The sequence below is a fragment of the Symphodus melops genome (assembly GCF_947650265.1).
Source record: "Symphodus melops genome assembly, chromosome: 6".
Lineage (NCBI taxonomy): Eukaryota > Metazoa > Chordata > Actinopteri > Labriformes > Labridae > Symphodus > Symphodus melops.
In genome coordinates, this window is record NC_136696.1 from 20,953,014 (window position 1) to 20,977,995 (window position 24,982).

The following is a 24,982-nucleotide window of genomic DNA, read 5'->3' on the forward strand; positions in this document are numbered from 1 at the left end:
TCTGCCTCACTTTGTCTCAGACACACGGAGCGACTGAAGATGACGTCTGGAACCCTCCTGGCTCTCCTGGCAGTGCTTCTTGCACTTTCCTGTGAGTTTAATGCAGGACATGTTTAATCCCAGAAGCGTATGGCGTGATGATAGCTCAATCTATTTTCTGTATTTCATAGAGAAGTAAGCATCAGATTTTGTTTTTTTATACATTTCTCCTTTCACCAAGTGCTCCAAGAGACTGACTCTGCAGCTGTGCCCAGTAGCAAGGGCAGTGCTAAAGACCCACAAGGTGAGGAGCATCTGCACCTCTTCCTTGTCATCTTTCTTTGTTCTTGAGCTGATCCTCCTCCTGCGTCTTCTGCAGGTTCGATGAAGAGGATCTTCATGAAAGAGGCAGATGCCTCAAACTTCTTCAGGAAACGCAGCAGACGGGGGGCCAAGTCTCAGGATGAGATCAATGGTGAGTTCACTCTGGATGTTTGAAACAGTTTAAGCTGAGTTCTGGTCAGCTAACAATGTGAGTGTTTGTTTTTATCTGTGTCTTACAGTAAGCTAAAACTCACCTTTTCTTAATGCTGGGATTTTTTTCTCTTACTTGAAAAGCATATTTTAATTAAACATAATGCAATTGTCTGTTTCCCTCACAATAAAACGTTTTTTAATCCTTCACACTTTCTTTGAAAACAATCTTTGTAACAGTGTTTTACCTTAAAATATGAAAAACATTCTCCAGATGGAGGTTTACATGCTTCAGGAATATCCTAGAAATCAAAGCTATTGTCTCAGAAATAAAAAGTGTTAGGGTAGACTGCAAGCAGTATTATCAATAAAAGCACATTTGAATAAAACATTTGAGTATTTTACACCTCATGATCTGAATGACATGTTTTAAGAAAAAGTGTCTCACACAAAACGCCTTTGGAAAATACCAGCACAAAGCTATCAGACATCAGTGGGGAAGACATATGCTTATATCCAGGACATAGCCAAAACATTCATCATAAAACAAAGGTAAAAGGTACCAAGCCAAGCAAGCTTCTGTTCAATAGTATGGTGTGATCAAACCTTATTATGTCCCTTTCCTTGGCATCAAGAGACACTGTATGGAGATAGAATAGTTAGCATTGTCAGTATTTCTGCACTTACAGTCTTAGGTAAGCCTAAAGATGTTGTGTAGAAAACAACAACAGAACCTTTATTGTCTGAGGACACTGGCGAAGTTTAGTGTTCAAAGGTCCCTGATGACTTTGTTTTGAGTCTGATATACTTCTCTATTAATGTCAAACAGAGGAATGCATTGGCAAAGATGATCAACGTCTGTAGTAGCATCACAGGTACTCAACAAGGTCTGTGGGTTTATATAACAAATAGATGTTAACGGAAGCAGAATCCGTTCTATCTGACTCAAACATCCAGCACAGGCAGATTCAGACATTAAGATCGTTGCTTCAAATACCAACAACAGATACAAATAACTGTTCACTGCCTATTAACTAAAAGATGGTTTAAAACAACTGTGTTTCCAGTTTGGTAAATATTGTATTTAAACTCTTGAATTTAATCTTCATAATACTTTAACCAACAGTTCTATTAATGTGTATTTTTTATTTGTGTATCAGGTTATTTTCTATTGATTTGGGGGGGGGGGGGGGGGGGGGGGGGGTGCATTATGTGTTATCACTGGTTTTACCACAGCACAACCTATTGCCCTTTTGGAAAAATTTAAATTCGACCAGATTATTACTTTTTAAATTAGGGCACAGTTAAAGATTGAATTCCTTTTCAGGTTGTCAGTAAGTAAACATGTAAGCTACAGGTTGACTCTTTCGTGATGGGGGCAGCTGTTGACTGTTTACTGAACCTGATCTGAACAGAGGCCACCTCAGACCTGCTCACCACAGCTCTCTGCTGGAGGCTGCAGCAGGAGCCACAGGGCAGCATGGAGCTCTCTCTCTCTCTCTCACACACACACACACACACACACACACACACACACACACACACACACACACACACACACACACACACACACACACACACACACACACACACACACACACACACACATAAATCTCAGAGTATTTCAGTGACTATCTTCTTCGAAAGTGTTGTGAAAATTCCCATACTGTCCCATGTTTGACATTCCCCACTGATTGAGCAGCCCTGTTATGTACAGTTCTGGCAGCAGGAAGGTGAGAGCACACAGTGAGACACTCGCTCTGAGTCTGAGTTGTGTAACAGGCTGTGGTTCTTTCTGTGAGTGTAACAACAACTAGACACTTTGTGCAGGCAAAGCAGAGATAAAATGAACACAAAGCAGTAAACGGAGTGAAAAGACTGAGGTGAAGTGAGTGGGTGAGCGGCTGGGAGATGAATGAGGAATGTGCCAACACATAGCAGAGAAGTTAGGTAGAAGCCAAGTAAAAAAGGGAGACGAATAAACACTTTGAAGAGCTGCTTATGCTGTACGATTACAGAAAAGCACAGAACAACTCACTCCCAGGTGGATGAATTTTGCAAACTAAAAAATCATTATGAGATTTTTTGATAAATGAGCTGATGCTAATTTTTTTTTACGCATTTTTGAGTTTTGACATCCAATCAGGCTCCTAATAAATGTTGCTCTTTGACTTTATGTTTGTTTGTTTTTTTAAATGGGAGATTGTTAACTGTGAGAAGTAGGTTTGTTTGTTTGTTTGCATTCCTCCTGCTGTGCAATATTTCAAAGCATAACAAAACAAAATAGTAGACAGTTGCCCTTAAAATCCACCCTTTAAAAATGTTTGCATCATGAACACTGATCTGCAGTTTATCTGTTAAACTAAGTGGCTTGAATTCCTGACCTGAGCTCTTAACTGCATGCACTGACTCGTGCAGGGAATCCCATTAAAAGGTCAAAGATCAAGACCTCACATTGGAAAGGTTAGCACGGCTATCCCAAACCTTTCCTACACCAGCTAACGTCTCTTTCTAACGTTACTGCAGTCATTCGGTGTGTTTCACTGAGACTCACTTGCACGTGCATGTTCTGTTCTGGTCTTCTTCATATATCCAAAAGCTGCAGGACTCAAACGTCACATGCAGACTCTGTAAAATCCTTGGCTTATTTCAAGGTTCAAGGTTCAAGGTTCTTTATTTGTCAAATATGCCACATGTTAAACATACAGCACAGATGAAATTGCATTCCCCCCCCCCCAGTGCAAACCTGCAGTGCATAAAAGAGCACTAAAGAAAAAAACTAGCAATACTGTACAACAAATAACTTAACTAAAGACATTTGGACAACAAATAACGAACAACAGACAACAAATAACTTAACTAAAGACATTTGGACAACAAATAACGAACAACAGAACAACGAACAACAGACAATCGACAGACAAGGCACTTGTGAGTGTTATTTATCCTATATCAACACCACTCTGATAAAATAAGTTGAGCACATATGATTAAAACAATGTTTTCCATTATCAAAATGGTAGGGCTAAAATAACTATTTATAACTTTAAGACAAGAGGGTTTAAGTCATTAAAACCATGCAGAAAGCATTTTCTTTTGAATATTAAACAAAGAAACTGAGCGGTTTAGAACTGGTTATGAAACAGTCTCATCTAAATAAAAATACCTCTTTATGACAGAAACAAAGCGGACTAGCAGTTGGAAGATAAATACTGAATAATCTAGATTGATATTTGAACGTCTGTCTGAGCACTCACTTTCCCAGATTCTATAGAAGCAATCACATGCAGATGAAACAGGCGAGTTTATCATTTTTGTTAAACTGTAGGTTTTTGGAAGATTTAGCTTAAAAGATAACTACACTCATGTACAGGAAACTCAAAGTCATAAAAGTTACATGAATTCCATTCCTTATATAGAGTTTTCGTCACACAGCCAGTCCTTATATGGTAGACTTTATAGAGTAGTTGGCTATATGAAAGTAGTGACAAAAGATAATACCAGATGAGGTCAAAAAGCTCCAGCCACACGTAGTATGAATATCAACTTTATTAACTTTAGTACATTATTTAAATATATATTTTAAGTTGGTGAACACATTTTCCTCTGAGGAGAGTTTGTGTATAGAGAAATGAACATATACCATATAATCTGTGAATGTCTAGAAACGTTCACATTTCTCAACCAAAACTCCATAGTGCACCTTTAAGTTTTATTTCTACCCGTGTACTGTCACTCTCTGGATGAGTAAATCATGAGTCACTATACTTCTTTGAATTCCTTGGTTGTCCTGTATTTGATTCAAAGCAGCTTCTTTGAATCCTGTCTTCTTTGTGGACGAAAAAAGCAGCTTTTGTTCATCCACAGTATGAGTCACTTTTCTGGTTTTCTTGAAGGCTGCAGTCATTGTGTTGTTTGTGTGTCTTTATGTGAAGGTGAGCTTTCAGTAGAACCATAGTTCCTTTTTTGTCAAAGCAGTTTATTGCTTGACTGTATCTTCTCAACAATTCTGTCGAGCATATTTATGTGTTGTGCTAAACTCAACCTTATTAAGAAGACTGAAGTGGGTTAGTCCCTAAATCCTCTTTTTCAAGTACCAGAGGTTCATCCATTCAGGAAATTAATTGCAATAACAATCTTCCTTGGCAGAATCATCCTTGAGACTTTTTATGATTGCTACAATTTAGTTTGTGAACACAATGATTAAAATGTGAACCCCACAAAAGATCTGAGGATTTTTTGATGGATTTCTAAAAGTAGTTCATCCTGCTCGCTCAAATGAGTCCTTCAAAGTAAGGGTCTCTGTAAATTATGTTTTCTTTAATGGAGATGCAGATACTGTAGTTAGAAAAATACAGCATCCCTTTTAAAGGATTTTTTTTTAGAAATGTCTGTCCTCTTTTTTCAGCTGAGCAGAGGCAGATCTTGGCTGCAGACGAGCGAAAAAGAGAGTTTCACGAAGAGAAGAGAAATGAGTTTGAGAACTATGCAGAGGAGGACAACGATGGTATGCGACCCCCCCCCACCCCATATCTAATTTACTGAATTTACTCGACCAGCTTCTTAATCCAGTAAATGTCTTACAATCTCTCAGAACAAGACGAGAGGACCAGAGAGAGCACGGAGCAGTGGAGGGAGTTCCACTACGATGGGATGCATCCTCCTCAGGAGTACAACCGTCACTCTACCTGAGGCCAAGATGGGGAGAGGAGATACTGTGAGCTGAGAAGATGATTGTTTTCATTTAAAGCATTAAACCTAATATGAGGGGAATAACCAATACATCATTCATACGTTCAGTAAATGGAGAAGTTCCTGATGTTTGGGGCCATCAGAGCCAAAAAGATCTCCTAAAGATTTGTGAAGTGCAAACTCCAATAATCCAATTCCAAAATGACTTGGAGTTAAAAAGTGCTGTCAACCACACTCACTGATAAAGGCTTAGAGAAGACGGTATGTGATGTAAGTATTGAGATGGTTGTTTTTTATATGATATGGATCTGCAAAGATTTAGAACACATTATAGAAGTATTAATATACTGTTTACCAATATTAACCTGTATTTACCCACCTTTGATACTAACCGTATTATCTTTACGTGTAATAAAATGTGCATGCAGAATTTTTGTTGGTGTAAAAATATACAAACTTGAACTTTTGACATATTCATTTTCAGACAAAGAAGCAGCGACACATGCAAACAAGCCTCTTTTTTAATACATAAATCTCTACAAATCCAAAGAACATTTCTTCAACAATATTTAATACATGCATACTGAGGGGCCTTCAAAGCTTCATATTTTGCTTTCTGTTCATTTTTTTTTCTGCGGGGAAAAACAAGGAAGACAAAAATAAACACTTAAGATCCAAGTTAAAGTGTGTTGTTGAGATTTGTATTTACACCGAAAGCAAAGGCTTGAAATCAGTATTAACAACATTTGTATATCATTTTATTCACGTTGTGGTGCAGTGCCCGCCCCCCCCCCCAAATTCATGTTAAGAGATTTTAAATTTAAATAGAGGAACCACAGAATCAAATACAAAGACAGGTCCCTTCTCTCTGCTGTGTGAGTCTCCAGTGAGAGAAGGAGAAAGAGTCATCCTGCTAAATTCAACAGGCTGGTATGAAAGCACAGTGTTTAAACACAGAGAGAGTGAACTGTTCTCAGAGCAGCCACTTCAAGAGTAGAAGCAGAGCATGATGTCACAACCAATAAACTACACACTACTGATTTGATGCTGCAACGTTTTTTGAAAAATGCATTTGTCATTTTATACTTTTTATTTCTTAAGGAATTGAATGCACACGTCAATGGTAAACATTTTCTTTAAATCCACAACATAATTCAAGGTTTTATATGGAAAATAATCCATTTAGTGTGAGTTAAAATTACATTCACACTGTCAACAATGATGATTTTAAAGAAAGAAAGCATGTCAAACTCCTCACATGGCACATTAAAGCAACTTGCAGTTTTTTGGAGGTTGTTCTTTTTCCTCATTTCCACCATCCTCCATCAATCAGCGGTGACTGAGCACTCTGAGAAGAGGTTTGGTAAGCTTCATGTTCAAGCACATCCCTGAGAACTGGTCACATAACAACAACACGTGGTTGCCCTCCTGTGGTCAAGGAGGACTTCAGAGTCAAGTCAAAACTCATGAGTGAAACTGAACAGCGATTATAGTGTAAAAACTAGGGGATTATTTTATCTTTATCAATGCAATCACTTTTCAGTCCAGTCTAATAACACGTTTATACGTTTTTGCAAGTGGTATTTTTACAAAAGTTGTAATATATTGTAAGAAAATAAATAATCCATGAGTGCCAAGCACTGGCCCTCTCAGCCATCGCAGCTGGGATTAAAACACATTGTCCCGCTGGTGTTCCACGTCCACACACTTTAAAGCAAAGAGATAACGCACACTGTCACTGCTGGGAGTTAAGACCCTGTGGAACCACTGGAGCAAACACGGCAGCAAATTAACAAGAGCTGTCAAAACAAGTGCAGATGATATCACAATTATTCACCACAGTTTGAAGCTCACTGTATTTTTCACTTGCATAACATGACTCCACTCAACAGTTCCAAGCAGGATATTTACAAAAGGCATACAGTGGAGCGTCATGTCTCAAGACACTCACAGTCAAAAAATGATAGCAGCTTCAATTATGAGTTCCTTTAAGTACTTCCAAGACCAGCTGCAGGTTTATCTTTTAAGACAACCAAGATCCATTCTGAACATAGCTTCCACAAAAACATCTCCTGGTGAGCATCCTCCCCTCTGCATTTCCACGTCTCTGCGACAAAGAAGGCAGCAGGGCGGTGCTGTGCTGAGCCAACATAAATGGAGCTGAATCAATGCTCCTCAAATTCCTCCCCTTGGTTGGCAGAAACAGGTGGGAGGTTGCGGGATGAGCAAACTGGGCGACGGCTTTGAATCACAAGACCTGGGATGGTTTAATTCCCAGTTTCAAAGCTCTGTGGTCTCCCAGCTCACCTCCCGCGGAACCTGGCGTCATTTAGTCCCTGTGTGGATGACAGTGACCGTGGAGGGTCGTGGTCTTGATTGCTCGGCCACCACTGATGGCTCCTCTTGTATCGAAGAGGTGGCGTCAGAGTCCTGATTGTAAACTTTAACAGCAGACGGCAGAGGAGCTATCGAAGAACCTTTGGAAGAAAAACAGATTTAACAAACTTTGGTCTAAGTCATGAATGAGTATCATTTGACAAGTAGAATAAATAAAGACTGACATTTAGCCTGGATATTTTTTTTCTTTGACAACAAATCCCATGAAAAGAAATACAACCAATAATTTGTTGAGAGGCCAGTATACTTGTTCTAAAGTGCTAAACAGATGGTCTAATACAGAGGGTCCCAAACATTTCAGCTCAACGACAAGTCTAAAAAAGTATAAGTATAAAAAGTATAAAAACAGTAAGTATCAAAACATATTTGATAAGAGTTCCTCACTAATCACAACAGCTGATGTTGGCATTCAACCACTGTAGCTAACATCATTGTAAGCTTGCTTACAACATTGTTAGTTCAGTTGGCTAACACTAATGTCAGCTAGTAAACACCGTGAATGTCTTATAGAAGGGACACAGCTGAGGCATACTGTGTATATACATATATATATATTATTGGGGCCACAGAACTTGTACACTTGCAATCCCCTGGCTCTGATATTTGTTCATTTTGCCTTTAAAAATGTCTCCGAATTGGGCTTTGATTGCATTATACAAATTTTAGACTCTAAAAATGCATAAAGAAATGTATCTGATGATTTTAGACGTTTCTTTTCCAAAGGCATGAGGTGTAATAAGAGCTTACATTAAATGACATAGGCCAAGACATGACCACACGGCTTGGTGTCAAACCCAATAGTCTTAATAGAACATTTTCTTTTCAAGGGATTTTTAAGCGTTAGCTGGAGGCTTTAGCAGGGTCACAACAAAGTGCTGTGAGACTAAAGGTTGGACATGTTTGTGTCTACAGAGGGCATCTGAAGTGTCACTCACAATCGTTCAGAGAGAGCGGTGCACAGTCCACAGACTGGCTCTTGGCTGGAGCGCGGCTCTGAGGATTGGACACGGTGCTGCTGCTTTGAATGCTGCTGCCAAAGCTGGTGCCAAGCTGCAGGCGCCTCATGTGGCGAATCACAGCTGTAGCATTAAATGCTTGCTGTGAAGAGACGGTGTAAACAGACTAAAGTAAATACAAAGACAGATCCGTGTAGAGGGATAGACCCCTGTATGCTTAAGCTCTTAAAAGATAGACAATATTGTGGTTGAGTTTTCAGTAATATTTGTTAAAAAACAGTCTTGTGTGCTCACCCTCCATTTGCTTTTGGCAAAGTTTTTCCGCATCTGCCGACTGACAGACTCGTGTATATTCTTGCAAAGAGCAGTGTCTCCAGCAATCCTGAAAATCAAAGTCAAGTCTTATTCGATCAAGCAAAACTAACAAATACAATCACAACATTGATATATGTGTTTGGCTTCAAACTGACTCGTCCTCATACTGTTGTCTTTATTTTCTTGTATTATTTTTTGAGTTAGAGGATTTTATTTTTTTTGCTTTTTCACCTTCAGTCGCATTCATCATAATTTATCAGTATGAAATCTTGTCAATGAAAGCCATTTCTCTGTGTTATAATACCTGTTACCTGTGTCACAGACACACATCTGTATTAAAACGACCACCTGCCAAGGACCCAAAAGGCCCATTACTGATTAAACAGACCTATTCATATTGGATACCAAAGCCACAGACAGCAGCCCACGCCAGCTTGCTCTCGTTAGCTCGGGCTCAGGCCTGGGAAGACATCCTAATTGTTCATTAAAGCTTCCACATTCTTCAAGCATCCTTCAGGACACCGGCCACTAATTGGCAGCCATTTATTCAACAGATTTCTCTCTGAGGGCCTACGCTGCCAAGCAGAGGTGGGTTTGGGGCTTGGAGCCATGGAGACAGATGACAGTGGGAGGACAAGCTCTATATGACAAATGTGTAAGCCTGGCAATTTGCGTCATACCGCTGTTTAATCGCACCAAGATGTGTGGTTCCCTGTGACTGTCTGGCTGAGAAGCAGCGTAACGGCGGTTAGTTTTTCTCACCAAGGATGCTCAAGAGCCTGGTCACATGTGAATCTCTTCTCAGGGTCCTTCTCCATGAGGCAGCTGATGAAATCTTTGGCTGTGGAGGAAAATTGAAGAGGTCAAAAACACTTTCTTTACTTAGTTTTTCTCTAACACAGAAAATCATGTCAGTATTTCATGGAAAAGTGGATATTTTACCTTAAAAATACAAGTTGTCAGGAACTACCAGGAAAAAAGAGAAACTTTTCTGAGGTGGCCCACAGTGATCAACCGAAAGTTGGTCGCGAGTAGTGGATGATTTCCGTAAGAACAATTAAAATTTTCAGACTTAAAAAAACCGACTAGGGTCCATAAAAAGTCAATGAAATGCTCATGTTACACAGGGGATTTATTTCTGGATATATATATTAGACAATAAATTATTATTGGAAATCTTCAAGGTCCGTTGTTCTGTATATATATATATATATATATATATATATATATATATAAAAATTGTAGTCAAAGATATTCAGTGTGACCTTAGCAATCTGATTAGCATGAGCTTGTTCACTGTTCTTTGAAGGTATCACAGAGACACAAGAGCATAAACACATGAGTAACATGGTCCGAACTGACCACCCACTTTAAAGTCCAATATAAAGAGATTGTCCTAATGTCCTAATTTCCCACATGTATACACATAAGGAGCATTTTAAGCATGCCGAGTAAAAAATTAAGTATTAAGATGTGTGACCAAGGACTTAAAAAAAGCAAGTACATAGAAAACAGAGGCAAGACACAAAGAAACAAACGTGTGTGTCTTAGCTCACCAGAGTCTGATATGTCGTCCCAGTACGGTGCATCAAACTCGTAGTCTGCCTTGAGAATTTGTTCAAAGAGCTTGGAGTCATTCTCGTCGTAGAAAGGAGGATATCCGCACAGCCTGAGGAGATGAAGATGGGTGATTACACAACAACAAACCGTGTGAGCGCACTCATCCAGCTGCTGTTGGAAGTTTTAACCCAAATCTAAAAGGATTTGCTGTGGTCTAATCTCATTCACAGGCAGTTTATTTTTCATACAGCATGCAACAGAAGACGGGTCACAGGGATTATATGCAGACGACATGGATGATGATAAGAGGGAAAAATGGGGACAAAACATTCGATTTTTACATAATATAGAGGAAAGTATAAAAAAACAACAACAGACATAGCATTCACGGAGACTGTCTTTAACTCTTTAAGTGAGAGAATCAAAAACTCTTTAACTTAATTACACTTAAATCCATCACACCTAACAAATGAATGATGACACCAGGGGTTTTGTGTTTGCTAAAGAGTAATAAAACTAAATCAGTTTGGCAGCTTCAACCAAAAGATGCTCATTTCACTCTGGTTTTGTTTAATTAATGAAGTTCTCGTGGTTAAATTCTGCTGTCATGTTGTCTGGGACGCAGTTTTAATTTCTTTAAATGTCGGTATGTATTTGATCATTTCAGTTACTGCAGGCAGTGGCCCAACGATGACAACTCACTTTTCTCAGACTGAAATATCTCAGTATCTTTATATGGTTCCAAAAAGGTGAATCCGACACAGTTTGACTAATCATTCATTATATTTCACTTTTTAGAGAACTGTCTGTGCGAACATTTGAGCCACCTGTGTATCAAGATTTATATCCAGTTCTCTGCAAACATTACAATTTTTAAAATCAACACTGAGCTGTTCTTTGTTTTTAGTGCTAATTAGCAAATATTAGCATGCTTACTCACTAAACTTTAACTGTGTGCATGCAACATATTCATTCTTATGCAAATATATACAACCTTTGAGTTATAATAAACCATTTATGAGGAGTAAATATATCAAATAAAGACATTTTAGACCCACGGGAAGTGGTACAAAGGTGTTTTTGTTTTCAGTTAATCCAAGACTTTGAGGTCACTGTTCTCGCTTTGCTTTACAGGCTTGTTAGTTAGTTAATTATAATACTGTTATTTATTCATTTTATACATTTATTTATTTATCAACAACTGATAATTATTTTTTTGTACGTCTTTATAAAGTTTTATTGGAGGTCTGTGATTCAAATTTGGGCTTTTTGTGTGAATAAAAAATGAAATCAAGCAGTCATCACAACAAATGAGCTTAAGCTAATAACCATATCGATATTTACAGTGAGCACTTACAGTATATATGCGATGACCCCAATAGACCAGCAGTCCACAGCTTTACTGTAGGGCTTCTGAGCTAAAACCTCAGGAGCTAGGACAATAAAAAAAAAATATATAATTAATCCAGTAATACAAAGCAAGGATTTTTTTCAACCATTCATTGCAAACAAGACAGGAGACAAATGTGAATGTTTGGTGGTTAGCCTGCAGCACATGGCTTAAGTCATCCTGTGGCTAATGGCAGATTACATTAGATCATCTTGTTTAGCTAACTAGTGGATCTAATTATTCTCAGAGTAAGTTTCCACAAAGCTAGAAGGAACTCAGAGGGCAACCTCACCCACATATCCTGGAGTCCCACAGGCCGTGGCCATCACGTCACCTGTTCCCTCCATCTTTGACAAGCCAAAGTCGCTGATCATGATCTTTGATTCATCATGTGGGCTGAAGTAAAGCAGGTTCTCAGGCTGGAAATAAGAGCAAGAGTCAGAAAAAATAATGATTAAGTTTGGCTTTGAGAGTTCATATGATGTTAGGTCTGAGATATTAGACAATATATGAAACTAAACACTTTGTATTTGTCTCTCAAGAATCAGGGGGGTTTTAACAGCTTGCCAAAGAGGCTTTATATGTTTTACAGAGAAGGAAAATCCCTGACATTTCACCTCTGTGGGCGATCCTCAACAAGCTCTCAGTGGTTTCCCTTGCACAGGTTAAATGGCAGGGATTTCCCCCCTCAATACGATTTAAGAGCTCTCCAATTACAATCAATTTAAATGTCAGGGGTAATGGAAGGAAGTTAAAAAAAGATTGACACAACTATAACAAGCAAAGGCTGCCTGACTGTTTGTGTAACAAATAATAGTAATACAGATCAAGAATACAGAGAGTGAACTGTAGAACTGAGTGCAAAAGGCATCAAAGGCATAACAGAGAAAAACTATTTAAGAAAAACACAAAAACTAGAACATTAATATTGTTCTAGTCTACAGTATTAATAAGAAATCACATTTAGCTAAGGAGAAAACGCAACAATCTTTTGCAAACAACATTCGAACCCGCTAAACAACAAACAAACACTATTCAAACCATGAATAAAATATCCTGTGATACCTTTAGGTCTCTATGCACTATGCCCATAGAGTGCAGATAGTTGACTGCATCCAGGACCTGTCTAATGAGCCGACTGGCATCCATCTCCGTGTAGAAACCTTTCTCTACGATACGGTCAAACAGCTCACCTCCAGACACCCTGTAGGCAACATAGAATATAACACAACACTGACGTATTTTGGGGGCTTATTCGATGCCTGGATAGAGTTGAACATTTGGATGAGACAGTGGGAAATACAATGCGGAAAAGTGCCTATGGTCTTAGTCGAACCCGAGCCGCCCACTTTGAGGACTGTAGCCTCTTTACATTTGGCGTGCGACATGACTGCTAGGCTATTCTGCGCCAAATCACTGATTTAGTTCTGGATCATATCAGCTTCAGTATTAGTACATTGCTTTGTTGATTTATAAAATGATGATTTCTAACTCAATACCTCCGAGTTAAAAAGTAAAAAAATAATTGTGAAGAAGCACATGCTGCTCTGTTCGCCTTTGTGTTAGAAAAGGGTTTGATGTCCAGGATGTTTGAATTTTTGAAGCTTTACTTTATGTATCATTTACCTCAACACATGAATGCTCAAGTTAATTGTCAATTTCTAAAAGACAAGAGTGTAAATGTATTCATTCTTCTAATTTGACTGAACAGGACTCAAATGCTTCCTAAAGAAGGGTAATATAGTAACTGGTATTTATGTGTATATATACAATATATCCCAACTGAGTGCAGAGATACTGTGGAGCTTTGAATTTGAATGGACATTTGAGGCTGTTGTTAAATCAGTTTGTGTTTCTAACAAACGTTTTTTAAATGTAGGTTTTTAGTATTTATCTTGAGAGGAACAGGATTTTTCTAAGGCCCGTCTGTTTTCACTTTATGTAACCTTACAGAGTTTGAATCTCGTGTACTCCCAGCTATTCCCCACAACTTGACACTGTGCTGACAAAACCTTCAAGACAAACTAGTATTAAGTTGAGCATCAATGTATCTGCCTTCACAGACAAATAGCACTCAGCTTTCAGACTTCCAGACAACATTAAGCACCTTGTAGAGGTACGATGAGGTCAGGTAATCGCCGGCTTAATTGTTTTTGCATTAGACATGAAAACTGAAATGGTGTCGTAAGGGGAAAGGTCTCTGTTACCATGGTGATGTATGCCACTCAGAAAAAGGCCAAGAGGAACAGTTATCGCATGTTTATCACAAACACTGACTGAACTTTTCCTGTGAGCTGCACAAACTTTATGTAGCACAAATTTACTACTAAGAATAGTTAATGGTAAACCACTGAAAGTATTAACGTTTTAATGGAGTTAGCAGGTGTCACAGCTTCAACCTAAGCTGAGGATTAAACTGTGAGTAGGCTGATTCCTTTTCTTTCTTAGAACTAGATCAGAAGATTGATATAGTTAGCTTAGATTGGCACAATAAATGGGGACAGCTGGTTCAAAACATCCGAATCATGTCAGCTACAAAAACAACAAACTGTGAAACAACACATCTGGTTTTATGGAGAGCCAGTTAAAGTGATGAAAATGCAGTAACTTTTTCTCGTAATAAGTCAGAAATAACACTTCAGAGGGACAAACAGTGGTTAATCCACCACATGAAACTGTTTCTTTCACATTTGAGTATTTGTACGTGTGAAAAAAACAAAAGACTTACTGCCAGACAAGTTGTTTACCCTTGTTTTCCGTCTGTGTGCTAAGCTGAGCTAACCTGCTGCTGCCTGTAGCTGAAGACTTCACAGACAGATATGAGGCCGTATAAATCGAGGATCCAACTCTTTGAGAAAAAATCTTTCCCAAGTCTCTCATCTGAATTTCAGCTTCACCAGGCTCATCTTAATCTGAGCCAACTTTAAAGGATCACTGTATGCACTCAGATATTCATCTGAAGAAATAACTGCCCAAAGGAAACTAGATGCTTATTCAAGCAATAAACAAAGCACATTATAAAAACAACAAGGACCTGTCATCCACAAACTGCACTATTATCTTATTTAGTCTTGTACCTATTACTCTTTAATTACTTGTTTATATTTTTAGTTAATTGTTGATATCTAATGTTTACATTGTAAAAGAGAGCAAATTCCTTGTGTGTTAAACATACCTGGCCAATAAAGCTGATTCTGAATGTGGTGGTTGATGTACTTACAGTTGCATTATGAGGTACAGGTGGTTTGAGCTTTCATAGATGTCCTCCAGAGCCACGATGTTCTCATGTTTTATCCTAAAGAGGGAAAACAAAGAATTCATTTTTTTTTGCTGTCTGACTTTGTACTTTGGCACAACTCACTAATGAGGTGCTTTTAGCTTTTTTTCTTTTGAGGAAATGATTCCCTGCTAACTGAAAACAATTCTTTTTTTTGCTCTCCATTACTGCATATCACCTGTATTACTGTGCTTGTTTTGTGCAGTTGTACGTGTGTGTGTGTCTTTATGTGTGTGTTTGTGTGTCTGTGTGGGAGGGTCTTAGGAGATGCCAATGAGTCATGAAGCGGCAACCCCCTTCGGGAGGGGTACCTGAAGAAAATAATATACAACAAATATCCTAGGAGTCTGTGTCCAGGCAACCAACCATCAAGGTTGAATTATTAAAGAAAAGAAGCCTCTGCTTGGAGATATGCAGATGACAGAGCGTGTTCACAAGTGCAGGTTGTTAAAAAGAAAAAAAAGTGGGGGTGGATGAGGAGGACGCATCTCCAAGGACCACACAACCTTCAAAAACTTGCCATCGATGTCCAGAACAAAAATGAGGCTGCAGGCTGAGGGCTGTTAGATAAACAGATTGAGGATAAAGAAAAAGGAGAAAACAAGGATGAGGAACCAAGACAGCAAAAAAAAAAGGGGGAGGAAGTCAAAGGTAGCAACTGTAACCAGGCAACTACACCCAACAGCTGGCAGGCTCATTTCAACAGTGACTGATACCTGAGCTTCTCAGGAGAATTACCCATCAGACCCTGGAGGAGGATGAAGTGTCACCTGGTGTCAAAGCAATCCGATCATACTTTCTGTAGCAGACTGTAACTGTGAGTACACTGCCCAGGCCCAAAATGGAGGATAGATGGGATTTGACAAGGGAGTCACTTAAGACTGACAATGGCTGTTTAATAGACTGACAGGCATCGGCATCTTAATAGGAGCAATTAGCCATTTTCACAGCGTGGATGTTTTTTCTGACACATTGGGCTGCATCTTTCGGAGGGCGCATCTGAAGACCGAGTGCGTCAGAGGCTGTCAATGAAATGTGGCCAACAAATGATCCTTCTTTACAACTGAAGATCCATCTGGAGCATCCTTCAAGACCCAACATATTCATTGCACGCCAATTCAAACGAGCTTGCGGACTGTAATGCAAACTAAATAATGCAATTTTTAAATGTAAGTAATTGGTATCAACTCAATTGAACAGCTACAAATAATAATGTTCGGAACAAGGGGGGGGGGGGGGGGGGTTGAAAGTTCAAATAATCTTCGAACTAATAGGTTAAGTTAGATGGCATTAGTGGTATAAACTAGTTCCAGTGCAGCTGTTGAGGTTGCTAGGTAACAGGAATGTCTTGTAAAAAGGAAAGGGCAGGGACAGCATGTGATGCAAGTGATATCCAAAGACTAGATTGCCACATTTAACGTTTAACCTGAATGATCATTGCAGGCCATGAAGGCCAGGACGTAAAAACAATGCTACCACTAAAACGAGACACGGCTGTAGTGTCTTTAGGCTGGAAGTTTTTGAAGGTGGGGAATCTAACAATTGCAATAATTTGCCATTTCCAGATTAAACAGTAAATGGCACATAAACAGTAGTAGCAGTGAAGAAGGACAGTGGACTACTTCAAGTTAAAACAGCATATGATGACACATTAACATGCAGACAACACTTAGCGTTATCATCCAGCCAATCTTACTGCTGGCATAATACTGGTTTTTGATAGTATCGTATGATATGATATGATATGATATAATGTGATACGTTAATTCATATCTAATGGTAAAGTTAGCAAAGAAGTGATGAAAGCTAGGATTAGCTTTTGTTTGATTGTTGAAGCTAATGGGTTGTTGAAATGTGTTGTTTTTAATAGCGTAACATCTGTGAATACCTTTCATATGGTTTCCTACAACATTTTCAAAAACTAATGTTTCATATTGTTCAAAGCTATAAGTAATATAAGCTAGGCAACAGCTAAATGTAAACATTAGCTGATGTCTGACTATCGCTGAGGGGTTGTGAAATATCTTGTCAAAGTTGAATGTGGCCTTTTCTCACTCTAATTTTCACTGCTTATAGTTTTGATTTGCTGATCAATTTAGAAAATAAAAGAAAGTGATACTGACTTGTTTAGATTTTCTTTGTTTATAGAATGTTTTAACAGGTGTTCAACTTCACACACTAAGCATGACATTTTGTAAACTTGTTGCTGGGGGAAAATAGTCAGTTACTCATAAAAGAACTTGAGGATGATGCGAGGTGACAACCCCTTCTTAACTGTGCGACCTCTTTTGACCAACTTGTGTCACCTACTTCCTAAGCACAGCGATTTCATTCTCGATGCTCGTCTCCTTCCCCTTTAGCGCTTTCTTTGGGATGCACTTGATTGCGACCATCTTTCCTGTGGTCTTCTCCCGAGCCATCACCACCTCAGAAAATGCACCACTGCAAGAGATAAAGGAAAAACAATTTTAGCCTGGCTTTATATGGACTTAGGCAATATTGACACTGAAAACCTATGGGTGTGTGTGTGTGTGTGTGTGTGTGTGTGTGGATACAGGGCACTCAAGCCACAGCACACAAACAGCATATTGTGAATATTTACTGAGAACTGGTTAGTCTCTGATTCTGGCCAATAGCCTCATACTAGGTGCTCGTGTGAGGCCGAAAGCATGGCAAACACTTTTAAAACCACTAAAAACACCCATTTAGGATAACAGATAGCGTGTCTTCCTCGACCATCTGTCTCCATACATGAGAGCTTTTAAAAACAAATACAGAATTAAGGGAATATTTGCTCAAGCAATCTGTATCTGTTGCTATGATACCATATTCGGCCCACCTTAATAAATCTGGCTGAACAGGAAGCATGATTGCTTTTTTCCTCCCCCCCTGTGGTCTTGTTTTCAATGAGCACCTTCACAGGAACCTATTCCCAACACGCCTCCCGAGCGCAGCTTCATGTGGGGATTAAACAAAAGGACTGATGATTTGAAATTCCCTGGGCCATGTTTACAGGACCAAAACAACAAATGTGATCCAAATAATGTTTGATCCACTGATGACCTCATGACTCTGATAATCTTATCGCAAGAAATAAAATAGTAAACTGAGCCTGAGGCCTGAGTGCCGTCTTTAACTCCAATTCATCTTCAAAGAGAATAATGAGCCATAAAAAAACACGAGTAGATCTCTGAATATATTTTCCACTCCATGATCTCTGGTTTCTTTTATATTTGTCCAAATTGTTTTTTGTTTTTTTTTACTTATAATTTTAAGTTTTTAACAGCTCATATAAAAGTCCATGTGGTGACCCCTTGTCAATCACTGAGTCATTTAGTTACATATGGTATGTTATGTGTCCAGCTGTTGTTTGACAGAAGCGAAGTCTTTCTTTCCTCCAATTAAAAAAAAAAAAAAAAGACAGAAATGTTTAACCTCATAGATGATTTTGAAATTGAAATCTGGAATTTGCCCATTCAAGATGTGCAAAAAAGCAATTACTTTAAGGATTTTATTTAAGGACAGGCATAGAGAAGACTGTATCGAATTGGCAGCAATCTTTTTAAAACTATTCTGCTTCCTGCCCATCCTTTCCTGTCAAAAGCAGGTCTGGGGCTATCTTCAAAACTGAGAAGTGAAACAGAGAAATACACCTTAAGTGAACCACAGCCTCAAAGAAAGTAAGATAGCTATCATCAAAAGGTCCATTATGTTCTCAAAGTGTAATCAGTTCCTCCCAACAGGCTCTAAACTGAGTTCCACTCACTGCACTAAGTCCCACAGAGGCCATCAAATCCACGCTAATCCCTCACTCCACTATCACACAGCAGGGGGGGAGGGTCAGTCAGAGCCACAACACATTAACACAGAGACTGTGCATAAACACATAACCTTATGGTCACAACGTCGGCACCAGGTGTGGTGAGGTGGAAGACACAGATGACTCCCAAAAACAACTGAGAGGACCTGAAGTAAACGCTCCTCTGACTTTGACCTTGTTTAGACATGATGTGGGACAGTATGTAAATTTAAGAGAGGGAGTTGTTGCTCTACTTGCTCCTCCGTTACAGCAATCACTTCCTCCTACAGCTGTTACCGTGAGAATAACGAGCATCATTTCTATTCAGCACATGCAACCCATTCTCACAGCTGTATGGATTTAGGAGTAGAAAAAAAAATTCTTTCTCAAGCAGGATGAGCCTGCCATGCATTCTTTTGCACATTTATTTTTTTAGTGCACACTTCTTTTTGCTCTCTGCAGCAGAAAACAGACAATGAAAAAAACCACAGAAAAACCTGTGAGTGTTGTGGGTGGGAGGTTTGAGCGTGTAGCATCTTTTCTGTCCCCACATCGAAATGCAGCGGCATCACTTCCTGAGAATGACGACATGGCAGAATTCGAGCCTGAGACAGTTCTCACTTTGTGAATGCATGAAGCATGACAAACTTCTGCAACCAAATATTAATACTTCAGTCACAGGAAAGATAATGTGTGATATCTGCTAAAGACATGCATATGATGCATGGGATGCTCCTGCTCTGTTGTATGAACACAAACTCTACCCACACACAAACATGCATGTGTACATACAAAGCTTCAGTAGCATATGCACAACAACAACCACACATTATTTTACTGGTTAAAACTTTACTAAGAAAGACAATTCATGAAAGTCTGCTTTGGAAAGAGGTAAGCACTATATTCCCAAAAAAAAATGTTGGCCACTCACAAGTTCCATCTTTCTACATTTGACAACGAGGTGTTTTTATTTGTCATTTATGATAGTAAAAAAAAAAAAAAAAAAAGAACATTGGACTGCGGTTTTAACAAAGCAAGTGAAAGATCTCCCTTCCTGGAAAGTTGCAAGAAGCATTTGCAGTAGCCAATTCTTTTAGATTTAATAGACTGAATGATTAATTGAGCAATTACTGTTTTAATCAATCATAAAAACAATGTTTAGGGTAGCACTTCTTGGCTCAACAACCGAGCCCACCAAATTCATTTCTGAAGCAATGCAATATGATCTGCATATTAAGTTATAAAAGAAAGCTCCATCTAAATTAGGCCATTACTGAAGCTCATCTCAATCTATTACACAAGATAAATATGATTGTATGGTTGCAAAATGTTCCTGACCCAGTGTCACAAACAGTACAATCACACAGACTCTCTGGTGGAATAATAATAGTTGCATTTTAAGTTCTTCCCAGAGACACAGAGCTTCCTCCTTCAGGTCTCTTGGATGACAGTATGAGCGGTATGTGCGTGCGTTTTGCACAATCCGCAAGTGACCAAACACCATGCAGGACAGTGGAGCCAAACAGGCTGACTAATGTGAGATGTGAATGTGGGCTGTAGATGAAGAGCAAAGTCCAGTATCAATCAGAAAAAAATGTTCAGGCTTTAACCTCAGCTGGTTGTTCATGGCAATTATGAAATTCAGGGCACTGTTAATGGAAGATTTTTTCTTCTTGGTGGAGAAAGCGGAGGTAGGGGTCTCACGACTGATGTTGCTTTATGACATTTACAAGTGGTGTGTGTATCAAAGTTTGATGAGTAATCACTGAGTCATGTTGTGTAAAATGCATTTCAGCAGGTGGTTACGCAACATATGGGCTTGAAGAGTAGGGATTTGATAATCCAGGAAGAGCTACCGCCAAGGTAACCTGCTGCGTTCAAAGTCACCTTTATAAGGGGCAACGCCAGCTTTAAGCAGACACACAGGACAGATGGTGGGATTATTATTCACAGAAAACAAACGTGTACACAGTTTGTGAAGGAATTATAATAGAAGAAAAATAATTAAATTGCTTTCAATTGATGCAAAGTCATTGTTAAAATCATCTGGAAAGAACTGAGCTGTGACTTTCAGGGCTAAAACGAAAAGCCATGCAGTGCAGAAATTCCAAACTGCAGTTCCTTGAATGGCCTCTTGATGCTCGCTCCAAAAGTGAGCTAAACACAACAATCTCCCATATCAGGTTGCCAAACTATAAGCATCTAACACATTTACAGCCTGGTAAAAATTGTTTATGTCTTTCATATTTAGCTCAAATTTATATAAGAGATAACTGCATGTTGGATCAATTTAATGTTATAGCCAGTAAAATACACCAGGGCAGGGCTTGGCTTGTACGTCGGTGAGACCTCTTGGATTCTGGGATGTGTTTAAGGTGCATTTTGGAGTTTTTATAGATTTCTATCAATCAACATCACTTGCAATGCATCAAAAGTACTATCAGACCATAAAATAAGTGCAAAAGTACTTTATGTAAGAAATATTCTAGTGCAAGTTTGTTGATTTAAAAGCACTAGTTAACAGATATAGGCTCACCATCCCTGCTTTATTAGCTTATCATCCATCCATCCAGTTTCTTGTACAGCTTTTTTCAGTTCGCGTTCGCGGGGGGCTAGAGCCAATTGAGAGGCGGGGTATAGACTGGACTGTTCACCAGTCAATAAAAGGGCTGACATATACAGTATATACAGGTTAGTTACATGATTGGGTATTCAAAAAAGCATCAGAGAGGCTGAATGTATCTGAAGAAAGGATGGGGACGGATTCTCCTCTGTGTGAAAGACTTTTGTAACAAATAGTGCCAGGCTACTTGTGGCTCAGTAATAAAGAGCCCAGGTGATAAACTAGCCTTCCTGTGTATGGAGAAAATGTTTGGAGCATTATGAAGTTTACAATAAGAAAGGAGAACCTGAACTGTTAAACAGCTGAAATCCTCCATTAAGCAAGAACGGTAAAAACATTTTACTTTCGAAATAACAGAAATTGATTTCCTCAGTTCCCAAAAGCTTACAGTCATGTAAAGAGAAAAAGTGATGCTAAAGACCAACCGTGTTCAAACTTTATTTAAACAATTTGCTGGCATCAAATTCAAAATTGGCAAATATTAAAAAATGAAAAAAACAAAAACAAAAAAAAAACATTAAATATTTAAAGGTTCCACCTTTATTGAACTTGGTGTTTTATTTTTCATTCCCCTCGGTAGCTTATCCTAGATCCGATCTATTTTTTCTATTTTATTGGCAGATCACGTGATATGCATATTTAGCATGTCTCATCAGAGCATAAAGCTGAATCAATCAAATAAGCCTTTGTCAGAGAAAAATTAAGCCATTACTTAAATAATCATCAAAAAATTAACTATTTAAAAGGAATAATCCTAACATTAGCTGGCTGCCGTTGAGTTATTTAACAGTAAAATTGGTATTTTTGGTTTGGGTGTTGACGAAACAAAGACAACCACGCCACACAAAACAGCCTCTAAAACTGGAAGATGCAAATTCAGATTTATGTTGCTTTGACCTTATGTTTCACCTTTATTTACAAAAAAGTTTTCTGCTGTCCTGTTACCTGTATGATAGAAACATATGTTCCTTTGGTTATGACAGTTAGTTGGACAAATAAATTTAAAATGTCTCTTTGGATTGTAGGAAGTTGTCATTTTTACATGTTCTGACAAAACAATTAATCACGTCGATAATCATTGGTTGGAGGTCTGAAATAATCACAAGGAAAGTGTCCGGTAGCTATATATAACCTACCTTATAATAAGTATTATACTTGTAAATGATAACAAAAATTTAAACAAAATCAATACCTTAAAATGGTTTGACTTACTTTTTACCTACAAGGGTTAAAGTTGTGGTTTGCCATCTTGCTAATAATGGCTCTCTGTCTTTTCTTATAGTAATAAATTAGCTTTGCTCTGGAGCTGCCGCTTCAGCTTTTTTTTTTATTGTATTTTTTCTCTGATAATAAGATAAAATGTAATCTAACAGTTGTCTCAGTCCCTAACACTGGATTACCCAACAGCACACTGGACCTGAGGCTACTTTCCAGGAATGTGCACTTTGTTATCACCAGGCGGCTAATCAAACACAAAAAAGAGACTCAGTTTACATGACGATAAAAGCTAACACCACTGATAATGCATGAGTTAGAATGGCAAAATATGCAACTCTGAAGAGAAAAGGTTGGCAGAAACCTGTCTGAATCCAAAAAGCAGCCCGTCAGAAAGAAGCTGAATTATTTTAATGAGGGTGATTACCGCCTCCTGTGCTCTGATACAAGGCAGACTGCTGCACTTCAGCTCTGTGAATGCAGCGAGGACAGTACACTATGGCTCTGCAGGCATTCACTGCAGTGAGGGGAACAAGGATACAGATGGACGTAGAGAAAATGACTATACATAAAAAACATACTTTGCCTCATTTTAGAAAATTATTTGAATTTCCATCGTTACAGTAAATGACAGAGTACATTGCCCCAGGAGGACAGTGGTATACTGGTTTGGTCTCCTTATAGAGGGAGCAACTAAGGACTCTCGTCATCCCAGTTGCCTAGCTGCCATCAATGACCCAACTCGTCAATACACACAAACTGTGAAAATGATCAATGCAGGGAGGCAACAGCATTCAGTTTAAAGCATCACGGAGGAGTCAGAGCCACAGCCAGTTCTGTATCCGTGGAAGAGGCCTGCTTATTCATAAATTATATCACAATTTAATTCTTTGTCAGGAAAACATGTCTAACCAAAATTGACCTGAATGAGTCAGCCACAGCTAAGCTTCAAATGGGCTGAAGATGGGACTAATGGAGGACAACTTTAGTTTAGCACATTAAATTCAGAAAGTAATACCTGACAAAGCACTTACTAAGGATGCAGATTGAAAGCATTATCCCTGGTGAAAAAAACCTCTAAAAACTACCCACTGAACAAACATCAAACAGAAGACAGACAGACTGTTTGAAACTAGCTGGTGAATATTGTTGCACATTTAGCATGTGCCACATGCAGAAGTTAGTACCACCAAAAACAGAGCAAAAACTGGCGTAATTGTCAACTCTATTCCTCATCTTGACAGCACAGTGCTGCAAAAGAATGATCACATTAGTCTTTCACTGTTGAAGGTCTAATAAATATATATTCTTAACCTTACAGCAGAACAGCAGACACAGGTAATGTTGTTTAGTAATGATATTATATACTGGTGAACATAGAGTAGCATTTAGCATTAGCAACAAGCACTTAGAACCAAAGAGAGAGAAAAAGGGGCTACACCATTCAGTTTGTCTTAATAAACTAAACGGTGTAGCAGCTAGCATTAAGCAGCTAAGAACATATTTCCTTCTAATTTAAATATCTCCTTTTCATGGTGAAACATTTAGCATTAGCATGCCAACCAGAACAATACAACAGCTGATGTATATGGACAGATACAATGACGCCAAAAGAATTAAAACGTTGCCCTTTAGCTGTAAGAAGTCTAAATGAGCAACAGTTTCTTCAACCACATTTTTGCTAAATCTAGTTATGTGCAATAAGAACTAGCCTATACTGGAAGGAGAGTATATTTATTATGCAGCCAAGTGCTGTGTTACCATATAAGGATGTCATTATATGATACAATTTTTAATTTAATTTCACAGACACTTGTCCTACGTGCCATAGCCTACATCTGAGAGTTAACAACACAAGCCTAGATAGAAGGAAACAACATAGGTGCCAAAAAACAGCTTAAATGTGATTGAACACAGGTGCTGACAGACGGTGAACAGGGGTTATTCAAAGGGTGCAATGAATAGTTTTTTTCTCTTCCATTTTTTTAATCGTCAACATCACGATCCACACAATCATCAATATTTGAGTAGCAGCAATATTATAAAGAATGTAGATGTTCATCACATAATCAACATTTCTTTATAGTGACAATTATTAACAAACGTTTTCTCATCATACTTTTACAAAAAGAGCCAGGGCTCGACTTTTCGGTCTTCTACACTTACAGCACATCCATTGGGATCTGTGAAGTTGCTTGTGTGGTCAGGTTACTTAATTTGCTTCCACAGAGTATCAGCAGCTTAAGGGTCTGAAATTAGCTGCAAGGCAAGGGACCGTGAGGCAGGAAGAACCCAGGCTTCAGTG

The 24,982-nt window shown here is 38.6% G+C and overlaps 2 protein-coding genes across 3 annotated transcripts in view; one reads left to right on the forward strand and one right to left on the reverse strand.

The window, feature by feature from the left end:
* ucmab (upper zone of growth plate and cartilage matrix associated b) lies at positions 1 to 5,816 on the forward strand. Its single transcript, XM_079347110.1, has 5 exons — positions 1 to 91; positions 221 to 283; positions 359 to 454; positions 4,862 to 4,960; positions 5,048 to 5,816. The coding sequence occupies exons 1-5, from the start codon at positions 40 to 42 to the stop codon at positions 5,143 to 5,145; spliced, it is 408 nt and encodes a 135-aa protein (XP_079203236.1). The 5' UTR covers positions 1 to 39; the 3' UTR covers positions 5,146 to 5,816.
* camk1db (calcium/calmodulin-dependent protein kinase 1Db) overlaps positions 5,649 to 24,982 on the reverse strand; it is a 22,947-nt gene continuing 3,613 nt past the window's right edge. For both annotated transcript variants that reach the window (XM_079347109.1, XM_079347108.1), the window contains exons 2-11: positions 17,351 to 17,482; positions 14,984 to 15,058; positions 12,829 to 12,967; positions 12,056 to 12,182; positions 11,731 to 11,806; positions 10,370 to 10,482; positions 9,576 to 9,654; positions 8,793 to 8,880; positions 8,478 to 8,640; positions 5,649 to 7,622 (exon numbers count right to left, since the gene is read on the reverse strand). In XM_079347109.1, coding sequence (XP_079203235.1) covers positions 7,471 to 7,622; positions 8,478 to 8,640; positions 8,793 to 8,880; positions 9,576 to 9,654; positions 10,370 to 10,482; positions 11,731 to 11,806; positions 12,056 to 12,182; positions 12,829 to 12,967; positions 14,984 to 15,058; positions 17,351 to 17,482 — 1,144 coding nt within the window. In that variant the 3' untranslated portion in view covers positions 5,649 to 7,470. The remainder of the gene's footprint in view (positions 7,623 to 8,477; positions 8,641 to 8,792; positions 8,881 to 9,575; positions 9,655 to 10,369; positions 10,483 to 11,730; positions 11,807 to 12,055; positions 12,183 to 12,828; positions 12,968 to 14,983; positions 15,059 to 17,350; positions 17,483 to 24,982) is intronic.

Bases quoted from the DNA above. Each gene is read 5' to 3' on its own strand.
- ucmab (XM_079347110.1), top strand. From the start codon at position 40: ATGACGTCTGGAACCCTCCTGGCTCTCCTGGCAGTGCTTCTTGCACTT. The intron at 92-220 runs GTGAGTTTAATG...CCTTTCACCAAG, and splicing joins AGTGCTTCTTGCACTTTCCT to TGCTCCAAGAGACTGACTCT. The intron at 284-358 runs GTGAGGAGCATC...CGTCTTCTGCAG, and splicing joins CAGTGCTAAAGACCCACAAG to GTTCGATGAAGAGGATCTTC.